The sequence below is a fragment of the Rosa rugosa genome, chromosome 1 (genome assembly GCF_958449725.1).
Source record: "Rosa rugosa chromosome 1, drRosRugo1.1, whole genome shotgun sequence".
Lineage (NCBI taxonomy): Eukaryota > Viridiplantae > Streptophyta > Magnoliopsida > Rosales > Rosaceae > Rosa > Rosa rugosa.
In genome coordinates, this window is record NC_084820.1 from 24,367,816 (window position 1) to 24,390,391 (window position 22,576).

Sequence of the window (22,576 nt, forward strand, 5' to 3'; positions counted from 1 at the left end):
ATCTATAAACAAAGGTCTTTTGGTGATTGTGAATTGGATTTGTCAAGTAAAACAAAACTTAATACTATAAACATTATCGATACGACATATATGGTCAATCAATCAATTGCAATACAGGCAACAACTGCGAGGAAACCACCACACAAAGGCAATGACATAGACTAAATTCCAAAGTCCTTATTCAACGGTCTCAATTAAGAAAAATTTATAGAATTAATTGTAACTTTATATTGAAAGGAGGCAACTCCCTCTCGTTTTGCTTCATATATAAATTACAAGCATGGGCTGTCAACTCTGTCACATACACATCGATCACACAGCATCTCTTTTCTTCTTTCTCTGTTTCACAGACGCAAATGAACATGGAAATCTCCTTCCAAATCATCAATCCTAAGCTAGCAACTATGGTTCCAATGCCATCTAACCAGAAAGCCTATATTTCATGCAGAGCTCATGATGGGTTCGCCATGCACAAAAAGAACAAGGCCAGCAACTTTTATGAGCTGCTTTCACTTGGTTCTGAGAATAACAATAAGGTAGGCTTGCATGAGATAAAGAAAGCCTACAGAAACATGGCCCTTCAGTTCCACCCTGATGTTGTCCCTCCCTCTGCAAAAGAGGAGTCTACAAGACGATTCATCGAGCTTCAAAAGGCATATGAAACCCTTTCAGACCCGGTTTCGCGTCAAATATACGATTACCAGTTGTGTTTGGGGAGCTCATCGGTAGGGTTGGGAGTGGAGGGATTATGTATGGATCAGGTGAAGAGATCCGTGTTCAGCAAGGAGGTGTGGGAAGAACAACTTCGGGGATTGCATAATAAGTCTCAAACTCGATCGGGGAGGAAAAGCTACAGGCCGATGTAGATTTTATTTCATTGTTTTATGAGATTCTTTGAATATTGTTTCGATTTATAAAGTTGTAATTATTTATGGAAGCTACTATTTTTCATCATTTTTCACAATAATACCGTGGAAAAGTGAAAAGTGATCAAACTAATGACAAGGTAATAAATGCAGAACGTTGTAAACTTAATTAGATATCCACAATCTTAGGTTCAAATGTTCTCATGGCACCAAAAGACACTTGTGTTAACCACTAACTAGATACATGAATAATTTACTTATTTGTTAAAGAAAAAACGCATTATGTGCTTTCGTCAAAGTAACTGACGAAGAGGGAGTCAAGGAATTGCGATTACAGCTCAATCAACATTTACTATCATTATTGTAATTGATATTTCTGTTATAATTCTCTCTCTATATAAAGGGACTATCAAATGAAATGAGTAGACCAATTTCCCATTATACATTTATACGTTATCAGAACGCTCAGAGCCAATAGCCAAGAAAAAAAAGAGAAAAAAATCCCTAGATTTTTTTTCTTTTTTCCGTCGACACCAGAAGAAAACAAAACCAGAAAAAAAAACTCAGATCTGTCAAGCCGAGCCATGCCGCGTCTTTCCTGATCAAGCCAAGCCGCACGGCCTAGCTCAGAGCACAAAACCCACCAGATCTGCATCTTTCTCCAAAAAAACATCGCTACACACGCCTACATCAACACGCGCGTGCGCTAGGATCGTTTTGTTTTTTTGAAACCAAGTATGTTCTCTTTTATTTATTTAATTTCATACTCCAGTATATTTAATTATTTATAATTAGAACTTTTTGAGCATGTTTGGTTAGATAATATTGATCTTTTTAAGCATGCCTTGTTATTTTATATATGTTTTATTATTTGTAAAAATTTGAGCATGCTATATTATTTATATATTTGTGAAATTTGAGCATGTCCTGTAATTTATATAACTTTCTGCTATAATTATTTTTAATGTGAAATTCTAAAGCATGTTTTAGCAACTTTTACTATTGCTCACTGCCCTATATAATTGTGATTTTTATATGCTATGTTTTATTCATTATTAAACATGCTATGGTTATTCCTTATTTAGTATGCTATATATAAATTGAGTTTTGCCATGATAATGAAAATTCATGCGCATTATAAATACATAATTACCGTGATAAAACATTTTCACATAGCATTGAAAGAAAAAAAATGTGACCATTACGAATCTTGGTCTTGAAATCTAATTTATATTCTTGGAAAATAATTCATGTGGCTGTCTTTATGACTGCGTAATTTATATATCTTCTCTCTTGTTTATGTAGATGGCTGATCCAATTAGACCTGAATTTGACATTTTGGACTCAGAAGGATTTGACTACCATCGTTGGGTTTCTGATGTGGAAACCACCTTTGTGGCAAAAGACTACACCGCCACCATCACCGACCCCAAAGACGATGTACCGTCTAACAAGGTGAAAGCAAGTGCCTTAATGTTTCTAAGGCGACATATTGATCATAGCCTACGCTGGGAGTACCTTCAGTTGAAGACACCCAAAGAATCGTGGGATGACCTTAAGGGACGTTTTGGGAACATTCATGACACTTTGCTCCTAAAACTGACCATTCAGTGGAATGAAATCCGCTTGCTTGACTACAAAAGGGTCAATGACTTCAACAAGGACATGTTGCATTTCTGTGGAAGGGAACTCACAGAAGATGATATGATCCAGAAGACATTTTTCACTTTTTCTACTTCAGCACTTATACTCGAACCAGTATAGGCTATGACAATAAAAGAATCACAACCTTCAATAAGCTGATCAACCTACTGCAAGTTGCTGAGAGGCATAATGAGGTTCTTTTGAACAACAATGCCAGGCCCGTTGGGACAAAGAAAATTCCCGAGGCTAATTGTGGCAAAGTGAAAGGTGGAAAGAACCCCAATGCAAAGGGGGTTGGACGTGCTGATCCCTACCCAGGTGGCAACAATGCACCACGTGGAAAGGGATATGGGGGTCGTGGTATGGGTCATAGAGGCCCTCCCAATGTATGGCGCAGAGATGGTGGTGCTGGCCCTAGTGGTCAGGGAAACAAGGTGCAAAAGGCACCTAAGAACCCTTCAGTCAAAAAGGAAAGAGTTGGCAATGAACCATGCTATAGGTGTGGAGTTATTGGGCATTGGTACAAGAACTGCCAAGCAAGCAACAGAGTAGCAGCCACTTACAAGAGGTATAGGGAGTCTAAAGAACAAGAGGCTCACTATATGGAAGAAGAAGGCCATGACCCAGACGTCAACTTTACAATTGCAGACTTCAATGGCAACAAGAAACTTGCTCAGTTAATGGATGCTCTAGATTTTGACTGATCTGCTTTATTTTATTTTCCAAAGACAGCTGTGAAGGCATAATGCCTCATTTTAAAATAGACTATTGCTTGGTCTTAAAGTTTATTTCAATAATGGTTTGATGAATTAGATTTCTGAACAAGACCTTGATTTGATTATCGTTGGCTTATTAATAAATTTTGGATTTTATTCTGAAGCATTGAATTTATTCGATTTTATTTACTACACATATTTACATGGTTCAAAATAGCACTATAAAGATGTAAAGCAATACATCTAGAGAAAAAAATTATTAGAATGGAAAGATTATCATTCTACCTAAAATAGAAATACTCTAAAGAATATGAGATATATTTTTCAAATTAAGTAATAATACTTCCTATTTACTTGTAGGAATGAATCGAGGAGAACTTGAGTGCTTAGTTGATAGTGGGACTATCCACACCATATTAAGGAATAGGCAATTATTCATTGAATTAATAGCCTATAATTCCTCTGTGACTACGATGATTGGATCATCACAAGTAATAAAAAGGCGAGGAACTGCCAAATTTTTGCTGCCTAACGGCACAATGTTTAAAGTCACAGACGATCTGTATGCACCAAGAGCTAATCGAACCTTGTTAAGTTTCAAAATATCCGTGCCAACGGTTATCATGTAGAAACACAATGTGAGAATGGAACCGAATACCTTTATAGTACCTCTAATGAATGTGGAAGGAAATGCATTTTAGAGAAACTAATGAGTCAATCTAGTGGACTGTACCTCATTACTGTTCGAATTATTGAATCCTATGCTGTCACCAACAATGAAATGTGGGACACTGACTCATACAGTCTTTGGCATGACCGCCTAGGGCACCCGGGTCATGACATAATGATCCATATTTTAAAAAACTCACACGGACATCCCTTCTTTCAAGTGAAAAATAAAATGGGACAAAAATCCTCCACACTGCAAGGTGTCGATCCTAGTACTGGTCAAATGCAACCATTGCCTTCTGAAGTACAAGAAGCACTACCTCCCTCCCATTATGCATCATTGACTATTTCAAAGGCATATCACTCGTTTTGCAAAGCCTGCTCTTTAGCAAAAACAGGATCGAGACCTTCCTATGTTAAAGATACAAAACAAAACATTCCATTCTTACAAAGGATACAAGGAGATATATGTGGACCTATCCATCCAGAATGCGGACCATTCAAGTACTTTATGGTTCTGGTGGATGCTTCGACACGCTGGTCACATATCGCTTTATTGTCCATAAGAAATGCTGTATTTGAAAAACTCCTAGCACAGATTATACGTTTAAGGGCTCACCACCCTAATGACCACATCAAGTCTATAAGGCTTGATAACGCTGGAGAGTTTACATCAAAAGCATTTGATGATTATTGCATGTCTATTGAGATCGATGTAGAGCATCTTGTACCCCATGTGCATAACAAAATGGTCTTGCAGAAGCCACCATCAAAAGACTACAGATGGTGGCTAGGGCACTGGTTATGTGCACCAACCTACCTATATCTGCCTGGGGTTATGCAATATTGCACGCAGCTTTACTTATTAGTTTCAGACCCACTGCTAACCAACCATTTTCTGTGTACCAGTTGGTAACTGGATATGAGCCTGACATTTCACACTTACGCATATTTAGTTGTGCAGTATATGTGCCTATTGTGCCCCCACAGAGCACGAAAAGGGATCCTCAGAGACGATTAGGTATTTATGTTGGATACGAATCTCCAACAATTATCCGCTATTTGGAACCCTTGACAAGTGATCTCTTTACCGCCAGATTTGCGGATTGTCACTTTGATGAGACAATCTTCACGTCGTTAGGGGAAGATAGGAAAAAAGATTTTCCAAGGGAACGACAGGAATTGTCATGGTTTGTCCCCACTCTGTCTCATTTTGATTCCCGCACTTCACAATGTGAAAGTAAAGTGAAAAGAATAATCGATCCTCAGAACATAGCAGATTCGATGCTTGATGCGTTTACTGATATCGCAAAAGTGACGAGGTCACATATACCGGTTGTAAATGTGCCTGCAAGGTTAGAAGTACCCAACAAGGGGCACGGCGCCACAGATAGAGGCACTGCAACCACACTTAGTGGAGGTGTGGTTGAGGCTTTGGCTCCCCAAAGGAAAAGGGGGAGGCCACTTGGTTTGACTGACAATCACCCAAGGAAGAAGAGGGCGAGTAAGGCACAAACCGATCCATTAATCATCAATGTAGAGAATCTCTCTCATGAGATTGTCTCTGATTATAGTTATGTCCATTAATCAATACTGGAGGACGCTCCGATGTTTGAAATGATTCCAGAGAACAAAGAAATCTCAATGGATAATGAGAGTGTGTATGAGTTTATGGAAAGATCTTCCATACACATTGATGATGTATTTGCATACACCGTTGCTCAAGAAATCATAAAGTACGATGATATCAAACCGCGCTCTATTGCAGAATGTCAACAAAGAACAGATTGACCTAAATGGAAAGAAGCAATCCAGGCAAAACTAGATTCTCTGGCAAAGAGACAGGTATTTGTTCCGGTAGTGCTAACCCCACCAAGTGTAAATCCTGTAGGACATAAATGGGTCTTTGTCAGAAAGCGTAATGAGAAGAATGATGTCTTGAGGTACAAAGCTCACCTTGTGGCGCAAGGTTTCTTACAACGCCCTGGAATTGACTACAAGGAGACATACTCTCCAATATGGACGTTATAACGTTCCGCTATTTAGTTAACTTGGTATTTTCGAAGGACTGGAAATGCAGCCCATGGATGTGGTTATTGCATATCTCTATGGAGATCTTGATTCATATATATATGAAAGTGCCTGATGGTCTTACATTACCCAAATCAAATGACTCTAAACCACGGAGTGCGTTTGCAATTAGGTTGAAACACTCATTTTACGGATTGAAACAATCCGGGCGGATGTGGTATACCCGTCTAAGTGACTACTTGATTAGGAAGCGATATAAGAAGGATTCGGATGAATTATGCCCCTGCGTATTCATAAAGAAAGCAAGTTCCGAATTTGCAATTGTAGCTGTATATGTCGATGATATGAACATAATAGGTACTCTTGATGAAATAAGAGAAACCACGAGCTACTTGAAATCCGAATTTGAGATGAAGGATCTTGGGAAAACTCGATTATGTCTAGGCCTTGAACTAGAACACCGAGTTTGTGGAATACTAATCCACCAGTCTGCGTATGTCCAAAAGATACTCAGGCTATTTAACATGGACAAAGCGCATCCTGCTAGCACTCTTATGATCGGTTGAAGTTTGGATGCAAGGAAAGATCCATTTCGTCCAAAGGAAGATGAAGAAGAGGTGTGGGGAGCTGAAATTCCCTATCTAAGTGTAATAGGCGCATTATTGTACTTCGCCCAATGCACTAGACTAGACATTGCATTCTCAGTGAACTTGTTAGCTAGATTTAACTCAGCGCCAACGCAGCGTCACTGAAATGGTATCAAGAATATTTTTCGATACCTAAAATGAACCATCGACTTGGGACTATTCTTTCCCTACAGAGAGACAAGAGGGACCGCAAATGAACTGCAATCCCTAAAGGAAATGTTGATGGCGAAAGCGCCACCCACTACACTGAAACCCCAAATAATATTTTGGTTGGTTTTGCTGATGCTGGGTACTTCTCTGACCCACACAAAAGTCGTTCCCAAACTGGTTATGTATTTACCATTGGCAACACCGCGATATCTTGGAGATTAGCCAAGCAAACCCTTGTGGCTACCTCCTCGAACCACTCTAAGATCATTGCTCTACATGAGGCGATTCGTGAGTGTATATGGTTAAGAGCTATCATTACACATATTCGAGAAACTAGTGATTTGAGTTCTACCACTGAAGAGCCTACTTGCATTTATGAAGATAATGCAGCTTGCATCGAGCATATGAAGCTAGGTTATATTAAGGGTGATAATACAAAGCACATATCGCCAAAGTTTTTTTACAATCAGCAACAACAGGTTCTCCTCAAGATTCAAGTGAATCAAGTAAGGTCTGAGGAGAATATGGCAGATTTGTTTACCAAATCATTGCCTAAGGCCATATTTAAGAGACATGTGAAAAACATAGAAATGCGAAGACTTTCCAAGCTCCCTTGATTAATGTAAGGATCAGGGGGAGGTGTAGACATCAGAGGGAGTCTAACACACACATGTCATCATCAAATGTAATAGGTGTGTTGTGCTCTTTTCCTTCGACCAAGGTGTTTTTTTCTTTCCCACAGGGTTTTTGTTTTTACTTGGTAAGGTTTTTAGTGAGGCAACAATTCATGAACCATTTCGTCTTTGACTTGGCACAAGGGGGAGTGTTAAAGGAAAAACACATTATGTGCCTTCGTCAAAGTAATTGACGAAGAGGGAATTAAGGAATTGCGATTACAGCTCAATCAGCATTTACTATCATTATTGTAATTGATATTTCCGTTGTAATTCTCTCCCTATATAAAGGGACTATCAAATGAAATGAGTAGACCCATTCCCATTTTACATTTGCATTATTTTATTTTTTAAAGGAAAAGGTAACATATATTAGATATAAACCACTACATGCAAGTGGCTTAGTGGTTCTTGCCTAGTTGGGTGTGCTTCCCAACCTAGGTTCGATCCTCAAAGCTGTCAAAGTGGCCAGGCACTGTGCTGCAATGCACAGTTGGAGCATTTCACATGCGCTGAAGGAGTTTATCTTGGGCCTAGGAAGCCTTTGAGTTCCCCTTGACAAAGTCAAAAAACAAAAAAAACATATATTAGATATGACCGAAGAGCATCCTGACTATCGATCAAATGGAGCTATAGCCCAGTTCATTTGGTCTAGTGGCATAGTCTCCCATTCGTAAGTGGAAGGTTGTGAGTTCGACTTACGAATGACTAGTTGGAGCTTTTGAGTATTTTATCTAAAAAAAAAAAAAAAGCATCCTGACTTTGTGAGGGAGCTATAGCTATAATTAACCTAGAAGATTATTTAAATGATAATCTAAGGCAGAACAAGCCTGTGTTGTTAGATATCCTTGTGAACAAGACATTGTATAAAGTTGAATATTGTAGATGTATGTATGACTGATTTTTCAGTTCAAGCATTGAATAAGTATAGAGACCATATTAAATCATATTTGGTCCGACTTATAATCTGTTAAAATTATGAAATTCAAACAAATGCAGTTATAAGGTATTATCTGATGTTTAGTTTGAAAATACAGTTAACATATGATGACAGTTTCTTGAGGAAAGAAACTGACGTGAATGACTAACTGTATATATGAATGTCAGATTTGGTCTCTACTGATACACGTGTTGTTTTCTCATTTTGAAATAGTCTATCAACTGAAAGAGAAAAATAAAGGTGGAATCAGGAGAAGAACCAAATGGACAACTCGAGTGGTTCAAGTAAGATTGTTGTTCACTTTCCTAGAATGTTTTACACAAAAAGTTTAATTTCATGTATTCATTATGAGATAGTCTACAATATTTACTGCTAAAAATTCACTGCGGTGATTTGTTCACGTTTGTGATTTAACTGCGGTGATTTGTTCATGATCGTGATTTAGAATATATTACATGTGTACTACACCAAACGATTGTCCAATTACTACAATAAAGCTTACTTTTTTGGAAATAAGAAAGTAATACAACTATAAATCGATAGAAGTTATTCTCATGCATCCTTGAAAAACCGGATGCTCTGCTCACCAATACAGACAATTGTGGTGTGTTGAGTCACAAATTACTTATGCATTTGTGCCCCACAACTATATAAATTGATTTGTCTTCCATGCTATTTCACCCTCTTTAATCCATTTTCTTTTATTTGTAGGAATCCATGCATTGAGAAGAAAATGATCAGATGAGCCTTGAAATGCGGAGTTTTGAAGCTAGAAGAATTGAAGAAGACATGGAATTTGGGCGAAAAACGTAAATGGGATTTTCCGGCAACTTTTTCAGCAAGCCGTCACTCGTGGAGGACCCTTTGTCTAGCCAAGGAGGACTATGGTTGTGAGAATCTCCCACCATTTGAAATTAGAACATCTCTCTCCACCTTGTTCTAGCCTTTTTGTCATCATACAATTTTGGGACCATTTGGGGGACAATGGTGTAAATGCATCTCTTGCATATCTTGGGACCAAAGGGACATAATTGATCAAAAGAGACCAAAGACCTTATCTTCATCATCTCTTCAACCATTCATCAATTCTCACTTCACTTTAGCTTCATCTTCTCTCTACAACTCCACCTCCCTTAAATTGAAACACCAAACTCAATCTCCACCACTTCCACCACCCATCAATTCCACAACCACCTCAACACTACAAACCATAACTAGCTACTCAAGGATTCATCATCTCTACACCATTAAGGAGCTAAAGTGAGCAAGGAGGAAGAGGCAACCACCACAACATCACACCATGACATGGGAGACCCATCTCCACCACCACTTCCACCACCATCAATAGTCACTTCTCACTCTCTATCTCTCTAATTACTTGATGTATTGTAGTATGTTGAAGCTTGTTTATTTAGTTATGAGTAAGTAGTGAACTTGTTGGGGCTAGGGTTGAAAGCTCTAGTCAACCTTGCTTGTAATTGATGTTTTGTTTATGATTTGAAGAAATTCATTTGTCACCTTCACATGCTAAATCAAAAGTTGAATGCATTTACTTAGACCTAATCAATTTGAGTTAAGGTGTTTGCCATGACATGAAGTTTTTGCTAAGAGATTGATTACCTTTACACAAAAGATCGAAAGCATGAAAGCACACCATGTGTGCATGTGAGGGTAGTGAGCTAAAATAACCTAGAGATAGGATTGGTTTGCTTGTTTGGTTATCTAAACTCTAACCTTTATGCATTTAGGGGCCAATGATTGAGACCTATCCGGTAATTGAATTTGTCCCTAGATAGTTAACTCTAGACTTATCCGGTTAGAGTTAATAAAATCAAAGGAGTTTAGGCATTAGTACTCTTATCCGGATGCTAAGAAGGTAATTGGACAATAGATTTTGCATCATTCATATTCATTTTCATTGTTGCATCAAGAGAGGTTAGTGGTAGACAATCCAAACTCTAACTCTCATCCATTTTTCTACAACCTTAGCTTAACTAGTCTTAGTTTACTTTCCTTGCATTTAGTTTAGCCAGTCAACCAATCACACAAACAAACAAACATTCACTATCCATCTGTGCATAACATCATTCACTTGCCACAACTTGTAATGAGCTTTGGTTTTGTGAACTTGTAAATTGTGTGCATTCTTTCTAGTTTTCCTTAAGTTTTCCCTATAGCTAGGAAAGGATTTACCAATCCTCGTGGATTCGACATCCTTACTCAATCCCCCTATTCTATAACTTGACACTTATATTTGAGGGTGGCTTCAATGCTAACATGGTGCTTGTTGTACAATAGTCCAACTGAGAGACACTGAGTTTACTGAAAAATGTGTGGTCGTCCAGAATACACTAATCGTTGTTTTATATAATTTTTTTTCCTTAAAAAATGTGGAGGATATACACTACTAAATATTCTAATCTCCTTTCTAAGAAGAGGAAAAATGTTTACAACCATTTTTTTTTGTAAGTCTGTCATCGTCTTTACTACTGTGTTGGCCATTCTTCTGTATGTTCTTCTTCAACAGCCTTTATTTCTTGGAGTTATTCTTCCAATAATTTGGTATAGAATTGAAAGTTGGCTTCCATCATTCAACGATATGTTATGTCTTAACTACATGCATATAAACTTTGCCTGGGATCCCTTGGTAAAATTCGAACAAACTTGTACAAATTAAGAAACTTGATTGTCGTGGTTGGAATGATGATAGTCACATGTGTGTTTTTCCTGATATTTCATGAGTGAATTTTCATGATTTAATAACATAGATAAATTTGTGTATCAGATAGGGATATATATAGGACAAGAAGCTTCTATACAAAGCAATACGTGGGGAGATTTGTCAATCATAAAAAAATATTATATTATGAGATATTTGAGTAAATTAACATAATTATGATCGAGAATTCGAGATTGCTCATGGAGTCCTGGACCTAATTTGGGTTCTATTACTAGGTAATACGGCCCAATAATCATCGTCATCCAAAATTTTGGTTTTTATTTTGTTGTTATGAATCTGTGATGAGAGGCTTTATTAACCAAATACTTCAATTTCCAATTGTACACGTGAAAATATAAGGACAGAATATGATTTTCTGGAAAATGGGGATTGCAGTGCACTGATCAATCCTTACTGGGCAGCAGAAACCAAAAATAATAAACAGAACACCAGATTTTGGTTACGCAGTGAAAACCTCAAATATGAGATTAAAAACACTGCGGAGCTCTTACTCTTGAGAGCCCAAAATAAGAATGATCTTATTATGAAGGATATGTTCTTTTACAGACTTGAATAGCACTAGCTCGGTTACAATGATTAGACAAAATCTACCACAAAGTTTGTCTTCCTTCTTGAACGTACTCCTTCACTTGAACGATCACCAAATCTTGCTCTTCTTTCTTCACAATCTCTCTACTGATCTCAAGAGAGTTTTATGCATATGAAAACATGATCAACAACACTTATACATGGACCAAGTGTTTTGACTTCTTTGTGAAGAATCAATCTCAAGCAAATATGGAAGACTCTACCAATATTCTTGCGTTCCCAAAAGCCTCTCTCTATGCCGTCTGTTTTTCCAAGCTATATGAATAGCTGCCGCACCAACCAAAACAATCAAAACAGATCCCCTTCTACAAGGAAAAACAAATCTTTTTGTGTTAACAAAATATAAACAATTAAGGAGACCAAATCCTAAAATATTTAGGAAATCATTACACCCTTTTACACACAGAAAAATATCTTCAAATAAATAAAAGATATTAAACCCATTAAGCTCACTACTAGAATTTTTGCCTTAGACATCGGCCAGAAACCGATGTTAAAAAAAAAACCGTCCGATGTCTTAGTGGGTGATGTTAAAGATCACGAACAAAAAGACATCGGTCAAAAACCGATGTCCAGTTCAAAAATAGACATCGAATAAGCTTATGGAACCGATGTAAAACCGTTATTATGATGACATATTAGTGTGTTTAGATATTGTTAAACCTTCATATTTTAGCATTTAATGCTTAATGAAGTATAGGTCCAATAGCAGAAGTATTCATTTTAACATCGTTACTCATATTAGAAACGATGTTTTATATGGTGTCAGACATCGGATTGTTTTCATTTTGCCTGCGGTTTGTGAGGTTCACGCATATTTTCCATATATCCCACTATTTAAGATTCAATCTACATTCCTTAGTATTGTATGAACGATGTGCAATATTATAATAAACATCGTTTCCTTTTATGAAGTGATGTCCATTTTACTATATTACATCAAGTTTAAGGTTAACGACGATGTCCATATTAATAGTAGACATCTTTTCCCAAATTGTAAATCGATGTCCATTTTGATTCTAGACATCGTTTCCCAAATTGTAAATCGATGTCCATATTGATGCTATACATCGTTTTCCAAATTGTAAATCGATGTCCATATTGATACTAGACATCGTTCCCTATAGTTTACATCGACGTCCATTAGTTTTTTTAACATCGCTTCTTACTCAATACGTCGATATCCATGAAAGACGAGACATCGATTTTTGTTTCGAAACTGATGTATTATCTCTTTATTGACATCGTTTTTATAGTTTAACACTGATTTGAAACAGGTGTATATACATCATATCCTTTATATGAGATGATGTCCAGAAAATTTGTAATTGCTGCTAAAATCAATGTAATCCACATTCGACAACATGAAATTCCATATTAATTGAATATGGGGCATTGCATTAATTTCAGTCCAACATCAGAATTGTTAATAGTTCCAAAAATAAGCAAAAACACCCCAATCTACATCAAGGCTAGCCCAAAACAAACCATTAATTGCAATAACTATATATATGCAGTTTATTTCACCTGCAATTGTACAACGTTCTACTTCAAAATGGTTCTACAAAATCTAGCTAGCCTTACTCAAAATCACTTTGGTAGAGTCAGCATCTATAGCAAAGTCTGCAAGTAGTCAGCTACTTCAATGTGCACCTCGTCAAATTGTTCTTGGGTGTATCCTTTCCGAGTCTTTGTTGCCGCTAAAAACATATAGAATAACATAAGTCATAATCATCAGGTAAAAGGGTTCGTGATTATAGAACAAAGATTGTATATTCAACTAGTCTAGTTGAATATACAATCTTTTCTACAGAAGGCATCTCATTGTGTACTGCTTTTTTTAGGCGAAAGATTGACAATGCTTCCACAAATTAGGATATAATCATATGTGCAAAAGATACTACGTACTCTAACGCACCACTCATATATTTATTTCCTCTTCCCTTAAAAAACAAGTATCTTGGAGCCATATTCGGATCTGCCACAGGAAATCTCTCACCAACTGATTGCAGTGGGTAATAGTCTAGAGGAGAAGCTTCCATGGGATCAATATGTTCACTCAATTTCTCCAGTTGCTCGTCAGTGAAAATTTGTGTAAGAACTGCTCCACCAGTATTTGAAGCACCTCCAACAAGCCACTTATCATCAAGGCGATGACTATACACCCTAAACCGTGCATCCTCAATCCTAGTAGTGCTCAACAGTTTTATGGCAAGTGTTGAACCCAATGAAGCTACCTGGATACAAACTTTTAGACTATTTGCTAAATAATCAATAGTGGGCATGTGTACATTTGGAAGCAACAAGATCTCAGGAAATTACAAATGCAAGACAACTTATAAAACAACATTTTGACTGCATTGTACATAACAATGTTTGCACAGGATGGGGAAATGCAGAAATAAAATAAGGTGTAAGGAGTTGAGGGAAAAAAGAAGAAGATAGAAGTCATATGATTTGATGACCTAACCATTAGGCAATGCCCTAAAGAAGTTTTTGACTGAGTAAGAAGGAGCACAAGGAATTCACAGCTTTCCCAGGTTGTGTTGCACGAGCTGCTAAAAAAGCTGCTATACTATCAGTGGTTCCTGTGCATATAGCACAATCAGTACTTGGAAAACCTGCAATTACATATTTTATATCTTATCAGGTTAAACTGCTATAAAACATGCTTAAGATACGTACTGCATGGCTTGCAATATTTCGAAATCATAAGTCTTAACCTGAACAATTAATAGAACCTAAATAAAAAGATACAAAAATGCATTGCCCTATCAGAGACCTTAGAAATTTGAGCACCATTTTTCAGTATACAATTGTACAACTACCACGCTTAGTATAATGTTTAATTTAACTAGCCGCATCAGGAGCACACCAACTCAGCTGAATGGTGTTTTTTTTTTTTTTTTTGGTGCTAAAAAGTAAAAAAAAGTGTATAATTAGAATTCATTTCGCATGAACTTTTCTCGAAAGCTTTCCTAATATTGTCAGTTGCTAGTTGCTACTATACAAGGTCAATGATCAATACATAAATGGACAACTGATTTGCCTCAAAGAACTTGTTTAAGTGTTATTATTATGCCAATTGCAAGAAAATTTTACCAAAATCCGATCTAATGTCCTCTTTCAAATGACCGATTGAAGTTCCAGGAGCTCTAACAGAAGGTAAAAGTTGTGAATAGGGCTGAGAGAGTAACTAGGGTGGATAGGATTCAAGCTCAGGATCATAACCAACCTAAAGCATATAAATGGAACTACATTATCCAAACATAGAAATTTAATGCTTCAAAGCTAGAAGATGTAAACATAAACTCGAGAAAAGGGTTACAGAAACTACCTTCAAAACATTATTATAATCAGACACTCCGAGTTTTCCATGAAGAAGCCACAAAAGCCAATCTGCTTGGTGCAACAATAGTGCAGATTTTTTATTTGGATCATCATTCTCCCACTAGGAGACAAGCTTGCACAGAGTAGAGGAATCAGAGCAGATTGTATGGTTTGGAGGAGCAATGGATTTAACCGTCGGTAAAGCATCAAGGCAGCTCTCATTGTAGAGGAAAGGTCTCCATAACTGCTCTCCTGTGTTGCTGCATAATCAAAGTCAAATGCCAACTTTGAATTTAATCTTGATGTGGAAAATGGAACTTTACAAGTGATTCATAAGCATCAAAGCCTTAAGGTATTTACCTGTCAACAATGAGAGTAGTTGTAGAAGTCCCATCAATGGAAATGAAAGCAATCAGTTTACGAAGATGAGATGGAATGTCTCCGAGAAGTGAGAAGAGTGTGGCCTTCCATGAACGGGCCCAATCCATTTTTTCTTCACTCTTTCTAGACAATGGAAAGAAAATATCAGTTACTTGGGCAAGCAAAATTAGTGAAAATATTCAGAAAAGTAATTGATTCTTCTTGTCAGGTCCACAGTACTTAATTAACTCCTTGATCTTTTAGTTATCCAGTTGTATGTTGAACCAAAGTGTCCAATTTTTTAACAGCTTTTTGATTCATCTTCCACAAAATTCTGAAACCAATATCTACTGCTGGAATTCTCTCTCATGAGTCATGACAATATCACTATGCTGCGTCAAGCGCAACCTATGTTCTAGGTCCTTTCTTCATAAGAAATTCTCATTTGACAACCTCTCAGATATACTAGAATTGACAGAACACATATCAGGGATCCTCTTCATTTCACTATCATCTATGTTAAAGTAATACACACACACATACTCCTCAGTAACACAAAGCTAAGATTGATTGCTACCCATCAGAACAAATGATTCCAAGCATTTTATTTCATCAATACTTGATTGAAAATAAACGAGCCAAGAACCAAAACATGGAATCCTAAAGCAAATGTAGCATACCAAAAAAAGAGGGTTTCTCTCTTTCCCTCAGCATGAATTATCCCTCGTTTATCGATAATGGCAAACCTCGCTCCAGAAGTCCCAAAGTCCAGTCCCAGATAAAGCCACTCCCCAACTTCAGGTTCACCTCTACTGCTCCCAAAAGCCATTGGCCTTGGACCTCTTAGTCTTCTCAGTTTGATCACAGCTCTCTGGTATAGTTATTTACTGTAAATGCATGATCCATAATCATGGGCACAATCCTGAGAACAATAGGTTTTTATGATTATATATCAACTAAGCATTAGACAATATCTAATGGAAGGATAAAAGCATAAATACTATTACGAGGTCCCAAAACAAGAGGCCTTACCATAAAACTTGATCAGACAATTAACGCACCTCTACAATAAGATTTCAAGTAGGCAGTGGTCCATGAAATGTGCCTCAGGATCCAGAGCTGAACACCAAAAATACAGCCATTGCAAGGATCCATAGCAAGAGACACAAAACCAGCATTTTGTCTTTGGCTGAAAGAAGTTTAGCAATCTGGGAAGGGATCTGGCAGGGTCATCAGACTCTGAAAGACAAAATATAAGATCAAAGTCCCCAAAGATTCACAGTCAGAAAAATCAAAGTCTTATAAACACAACAACAGTATTAGATATCTTTATATCTTCCTTCTAGACATTTTCTAAGCAACCAAAGGTGCACTGATTATGACTGCATAAAAAGCTCTAAAACAGCCCACTTGCAGCCTGAAGTATCCAAAATCCTCACAGACTCGCAGTCACAAGAATCAAAGTCTATCTACACCAAACAACATAATCAGATATCTTTTGCGCTTCTTTCAGGCATTTCTACAGTAACAAAAAGCTTACATTATGAATAAATCAAAAGCTTTACAACAGCAACACTTGAGCAAACATATGTAACAAAAATGGATCTAAAATCATCACAGACTTGCATTCACAGGACTCAAACGTCTGTTTAAGCCAATCAAAAGTATCAAATATCTCATATCTTTCTCTTTCAAGCATTTTCTCAGTAACTAATGTTGCACATTATGAATTTATCAAAAACTTTACAACATCACCACTTACCGAAACGTAATCGAAGCAACAAATTATACGGAGGTGTATTTTTAGCAAAACATGAAGCAAAAATCAATTTCAAAATCGGATTGAGTTAAAAATAGACCAATATTTAGCACAATATACAAACCTCCAGCAATCATTGAGGCAGAAATGATGTCCTCACAACTGTGTAGCTTGAGAACTGTCAGCATTGGCAGTCTTCAACCAAAGAAATAAAACCATTAAGTAAGCTAAAGAAATCGCAAATCCTAAAACCTGGACATCCTTATATGAATTTCTATCTTCAACCAAACAATATTCGATCTACAACCTTCAATATCAAATTCGAACAATCCAACATTTAACATGCAATCGCTAAATCACCAACAAACACCGCAAATCAAAAATCATATTGGGGTTTGGATGGTATATACAAAGGAAAGGGTGATGTCGACCTCTTCGAGCTTGTCGGGGTACAAGGAGAAGTAGCTGTCAGCAAAAATCTGGTGGTGCTTGAGCCAGCGGTTCACCTCAACTCTCTAAACCGCTCCTTGAGCCGCTGTACGGAGAGGGCGTTGGTCTTCCACAAATCTCCACGCTCGCAACAGCCATCGATTTTCTTTATTCGACAGAGAGATTGAGAGAAGGATTCTTCCCCTTCTTGCAATCTTATGAGATCTTAGAGAGAGAGAGAGAAAGAGAGAGAGAGAGAGAGAGAGAGAGAGAGAGAGAGCAATTGCCAGCAGTTAATGAGGGAGAGACAGTAGCAGGAGTGAGCGGATGAGAGGGAGGCGATGGTGGCCGTGAAAAGAGGGCGGAAGAGAAGGAGCAGAGGGCTAGGATTTCTGGAAAGAGCCCGACAAAAAATGGGTCGCCAGTTCTTTCAGAGATAAAGTGAGTAAGGATGAAAAATGGGCTGCCAGGGAGAGTGGGAAAACTGACCTAAGTGTGTAGGAAATGAAAATTTTGTTTCCCCCCTGTCTAAATTTTTAACTTAGTCTTTTCCGCGTTTTTTTTTAAATTTCAGAATCAAATTGTAGACATCGGTCAACAGTAATAAACGATGTCAATTATATGCATATAAATCAGAATTTGAGGAATCGATGTTAATGACATTTTTTTACATCGCGTGAATTCCTCACCGATGTAATTGTCGTGATGTCTAAGAGCAAAATTCTAGTAGTGGCTGCAAAGATATTTTCCCGTTTTGTATGGAATGCCAACACACCAAGTTGATCAAAACTTGTACCTACAATCTCCCCCTTTGGAATTCCTATACAAAACATAAATTAGGACAAACTCTCCCCCTCAACAAGTACAGGAGGAACATCACAACTCTTCATCCATTCATTCCTGAAACATTTCTCACACATTGGTTAAAATGCATAAGATAGAGTAACGTTATCACAGTTATGAATCTGCTTTCTCCCCCTTTTTGAATAGGAATGACAGAGGTAACTTACGTAGCGGAAGCAATGTAGAAGGAGGATCACAAATAGATGGGGCATAGTAGATACTAGCCCAAGTCGAATCAATCAGAGGAAGGTAGTCCAAGTATTAATACTACCCCTAAGTGTGATCATGCTATGAAAGATGCAAGAATGAAATGCAAACACACAATGAGTGGGTTGTATCCAAATGCTAAGAACAGATTTAATTCGCATAGCTTTTCCAACAAGAGCAATAACACTTAACCATAAACAAGAGTGCAACAAAATAAGTTCACACGAGTGAATTGATTCCGACAATCACAAGGTAAGATAGAGTGTGATCGAGTATTCTATACCTCTTGTTGTGAATAGTGAACATATCTCAAGATGGGGTGTGTAATATTTGTGGAAACCTGAAAAGCAAGGCTCACATACGAAACACATTTAAGCACATAAACTTTATTCCCCCTTATAACACTGTGTGGCATGATTTTGAATTTTTCTTTTGGCCTTTCACACAAAGTAACATTTTTGCTCAAGAAGACTACGACCCATGTAACGAGTATTATGCTAGCAACTCCCAAGTCAGATGACTTTAGGGTACTAGATGTAACAAGGACATCCCAAAGAGCACATCTACTCAAGTCAATAGTTTCACAATCCACCGGGGTGACCAAACCATTCCCGTTTCTTCCCAATCCTCATATCGTTCGTCACAACCGAGGCCTGTTTACTTTGGGAATAGCCTGGCCATGCTCCATAAATCATTCTCCTTTTTTTTTTTCTTTTTTTTTTTAAGGAGCAGCAAAAATAAGGAATAATTTCGAACATGAGAATTGAGAACAGGCCAACCAACAAATATGACTTACCACCACTTAGAGTATGTGTGCATGTGAGGATTCAAAGTGATAGAGAATATGTTGTTCAAGCTCACAATTACAGAGTGATGCAAGAGAAAATTCAAAACATGCTAGGCACCTCATTGCACACAGATTTAAGGAAAAGACAATGGCCCTTGTCAATCTAAGTTCAAAATAATATGTCAGACACTCGGGGATACAAACCACTATTTTTCAATCCTGAATTTCCAAAAACTGAACCTAACAATGCAGAAACCTAAAATGCACCTATACTATCATGAAGACATACACCATGAATGCATGCAAAATGGATCAAATGAAGTGAGAGTATCAATACTTAGAGCATCCACCAACGGTGCTTCTAAGTGATTCAAATTGAGTTATGTCTAACGGCCTAGTAAACGAATTAGCCAATTTGTGTTCAGTAGGAACAAAAGCAAGCTCAAACATATTATCAAGATTATCCATATGAGAAGAAAAATGATTATTTGAACCTTTTTTAATCCATATTTGCTTATGCTTTGTTTTTGTTTCCAGATCCATGGGGATTGAAGCCAGCTTTGCAATCCTGGAGATCAGATTCAGACCCTCTTTCAACTCAGCTTGCAACGAGGCATGTGAGTTAATTCTCAACGTTTTCCTCTGATTTTGAGTAACCCTGCGAAGCATATTTCACCTAGGACGTATGTGTCCCAATTTTCCGCAATAATGACAAGTGGGAATAAAGCTTTTAGAGTTATGAACGTACCTGGGCTGACGCACAGACTTGTGACTGTCAGAACTTACCTGAGCACCTTTTTGATGGGTTTGAAGGGCTAAATTTGCCTCTGATCTTTTGGGCAACTTGGGACCAGAATCATTGTTATTTGAAGCTTGTGACTGATCCAAGGAACTTTCACATTCCACACCTTTAACAAAGGTTAAAGGCTTGCAAGACTCACCTTCATAACCTAACCCGTCTTTGTTGTCATGAGTTTTACCAAAACCCATCATCTTGGAGACCTTTTCAGACCCTATAGAGAACTTGTTGAAGCTTTCCTTGACTTTGAGTAGCTCATCCTGCAATTTCTCATTTTGAAGGGTTAGTGAAACATTTAGAGTAGACTGAGCCTTCACTTCAATCTGCAAAATTTTGATTTTGTTTATAAGCTCATCATGCTCCTTGTCCCAATTTTGAGATTTGATCTCACCCTGCAAAACTTTAATCTTATCAACAAGGTCAATACGTTCTTCTTCCCATTCTTTTAAAGAAGTATCAAATTTTTGCTCAATTTTCATCTTTTCCACTCTTAAAGATTCAATTTCTTCTTCAAGTTTGTTATTTTTTCGAAGAACAATTTTGGAAGCACTATACAATTGCTTACACTTTTCATTTGTTTCTTCATCAAGAGTATCATCTTCCAAGTCAGAAACATCAGAAACATCAATATTAAGAGAGGAAGTAAGAGCAAGATTTACCTCTTCATTCTCAGATTGAGAACCTTCATCACTATCACTCCATGTGGATTTTAAAGCCTTGTTACCACGTGAATTATATTTCTTGTTGCCATAATCGGCAGCAAGATGTCCAATTCCACCACACTCAAAGCATTTAGGTTTGTTAGGAAAAATTTTCGATGAGTTTCCAGAAAAGTTTTTGTTTTTTAAAAAAATTTTGAACTCTTTTGTCAACAAAGCTAAATCCACAGAATCATCAACAATATAATCTTTCTTTTTAACAGAAGAGAAAGCAATATTTTTACCCTTTTTTTCAGGCTTGATCCTCATTTCAAAGGTTTTGAGATTACCTATCAGTTCGTCAAGAGAATAGGTGTCCAGGTCTTGAGTCTCCTCTATAGCTGTCTGTTTGGATTGAAACTTTGATGAAAGAGACCTAAGAATTTTCTTGACAATCTTATGCTCTTCAAAAGGATCACCAAGACTATGACACTGACTTGTCACGTACATAAGACGAGCATGAAAGTCATCTATTGATTCATCCTCCCCCATTTGCATGTTCTCAAATTCTAAGACAAGTCTCTGAAGCTTCTGACCTCTAACCTTTTTATTTCCTTCATAAGTGACCTGAAGAAGATCCCATGCTTGTTTAGCCGTGTCACAATGGCTGATTCTCACCCTCTCCTTTTTTGATAAAGCTGTGTATAAGGAATTCCGTGCCTTGAAATCACAACTTCAATTCCGAACCTCCTCTTATGTCCATTCCTTCCTAGGCTTAAGAACTCTTGCAGATGACCCTTCTACTTTCTTTGGTTCTTCTGCCTTGGTTGGGTGTTCCCATCCATTCTCAACTATATTCCATATGTTTTCGTCCTGAGAGTAGAGAAAAGCCCTCATCATAATCTTCCATTGTGAATAGTTTTCACTATCAAACAAAGGCGGCCAATTTATAGAACTAGAGGCTCTGTTATAATCACGTTCCATCCTTGACCACGGATCAATTAAAGAAGCTTTAGAACCTGCTTTGATACCAAGTGAAAATATAAGGACATAATATGATTTTCTGGAAAATGGGGATTGCAGTGCACTGATCAATCCTTACTGGGCAGCAGAAACCAAAAATAATAAACAGAACACCAGATTTTGGTTACGCAGTGAAAACCTCAAATATGAGATTAAAAACACTGCGGAGCTCTTACTCTTGAGAGCCCAAAATAAGAATGATCTTATTATGAAGGATATGTTCTTTTACAGACTTGAATAGCACTAGCTCGGCTACAATGATTAGACAAAATCTACCACAAAGTTTGTCTTCCTTCTTGAACTCCTTCACTTGAACGATCACCAAATCTTGCTCTTCTTTCTTCACAATCTGTCTACTGATCTCAAGAGAGTTTTATGCATATGAAAACATGATCAACAACACTTATACATGGACCAAGTGTTTTGACTTCTTTGTGAAGAATCAATCTCAAGGAAACATGCAAGACTCTACCAATATTCTTGCGTTCCCAAAAGCCTCTCTCTATGTCGTCTGTTTTTCCAAGCTATATGAATAGCTGCCGCACCAACCAAAACAATCAAAACAATTCCCCTTTTACAAGGAAAAACAAATCTTTTTGTGTTAACAAAATATAAACAATTAAGGAGACTAAATCCTAAAATATTTAGGAAATCAATTATACCATTTTACACACAGAAAAATATCTTCAAATAAATAAAAGATATTAAACCCATTAAGCTGCAAAGATATTTTCCC

At 37.3% G+C, this 22,576-nt stretch overlaps 1 protein-coding gene and 1 pseudogene across 1 annotated transcript; one reads left to right on the plus strand and one right to left on the minus strand.

The window, feature by feature from the left end:
- Positions 1–288: 288 nt before the first annotated feature.
- Positions 289–1,040, plus strand: LOC133726312 (chaperone protein dnaJ 20, chloroplastic-like). The gene has a single exon (XM_062153866.1). The coding sequence runs from the start codon at positions 357–359 to the stop codon at positions 864–866; it is 510 nt and encodes a 169-aa protein (XP_062009850.1). The 5' UTR covers positions 289–356; the 3' UTR covers positions 867–1,040.
- A 12,157-nt stretch (positions 1,041–13,197) lies between these two features.
- On the minus strand, positions 13,198–17,513 carry LOC133726397 (D-ribulose kinase-like; annotated as a pseudogene).
- Between the last annotated feature and the right edge of the window lie 5,063 nt (positions 17,514–22,576).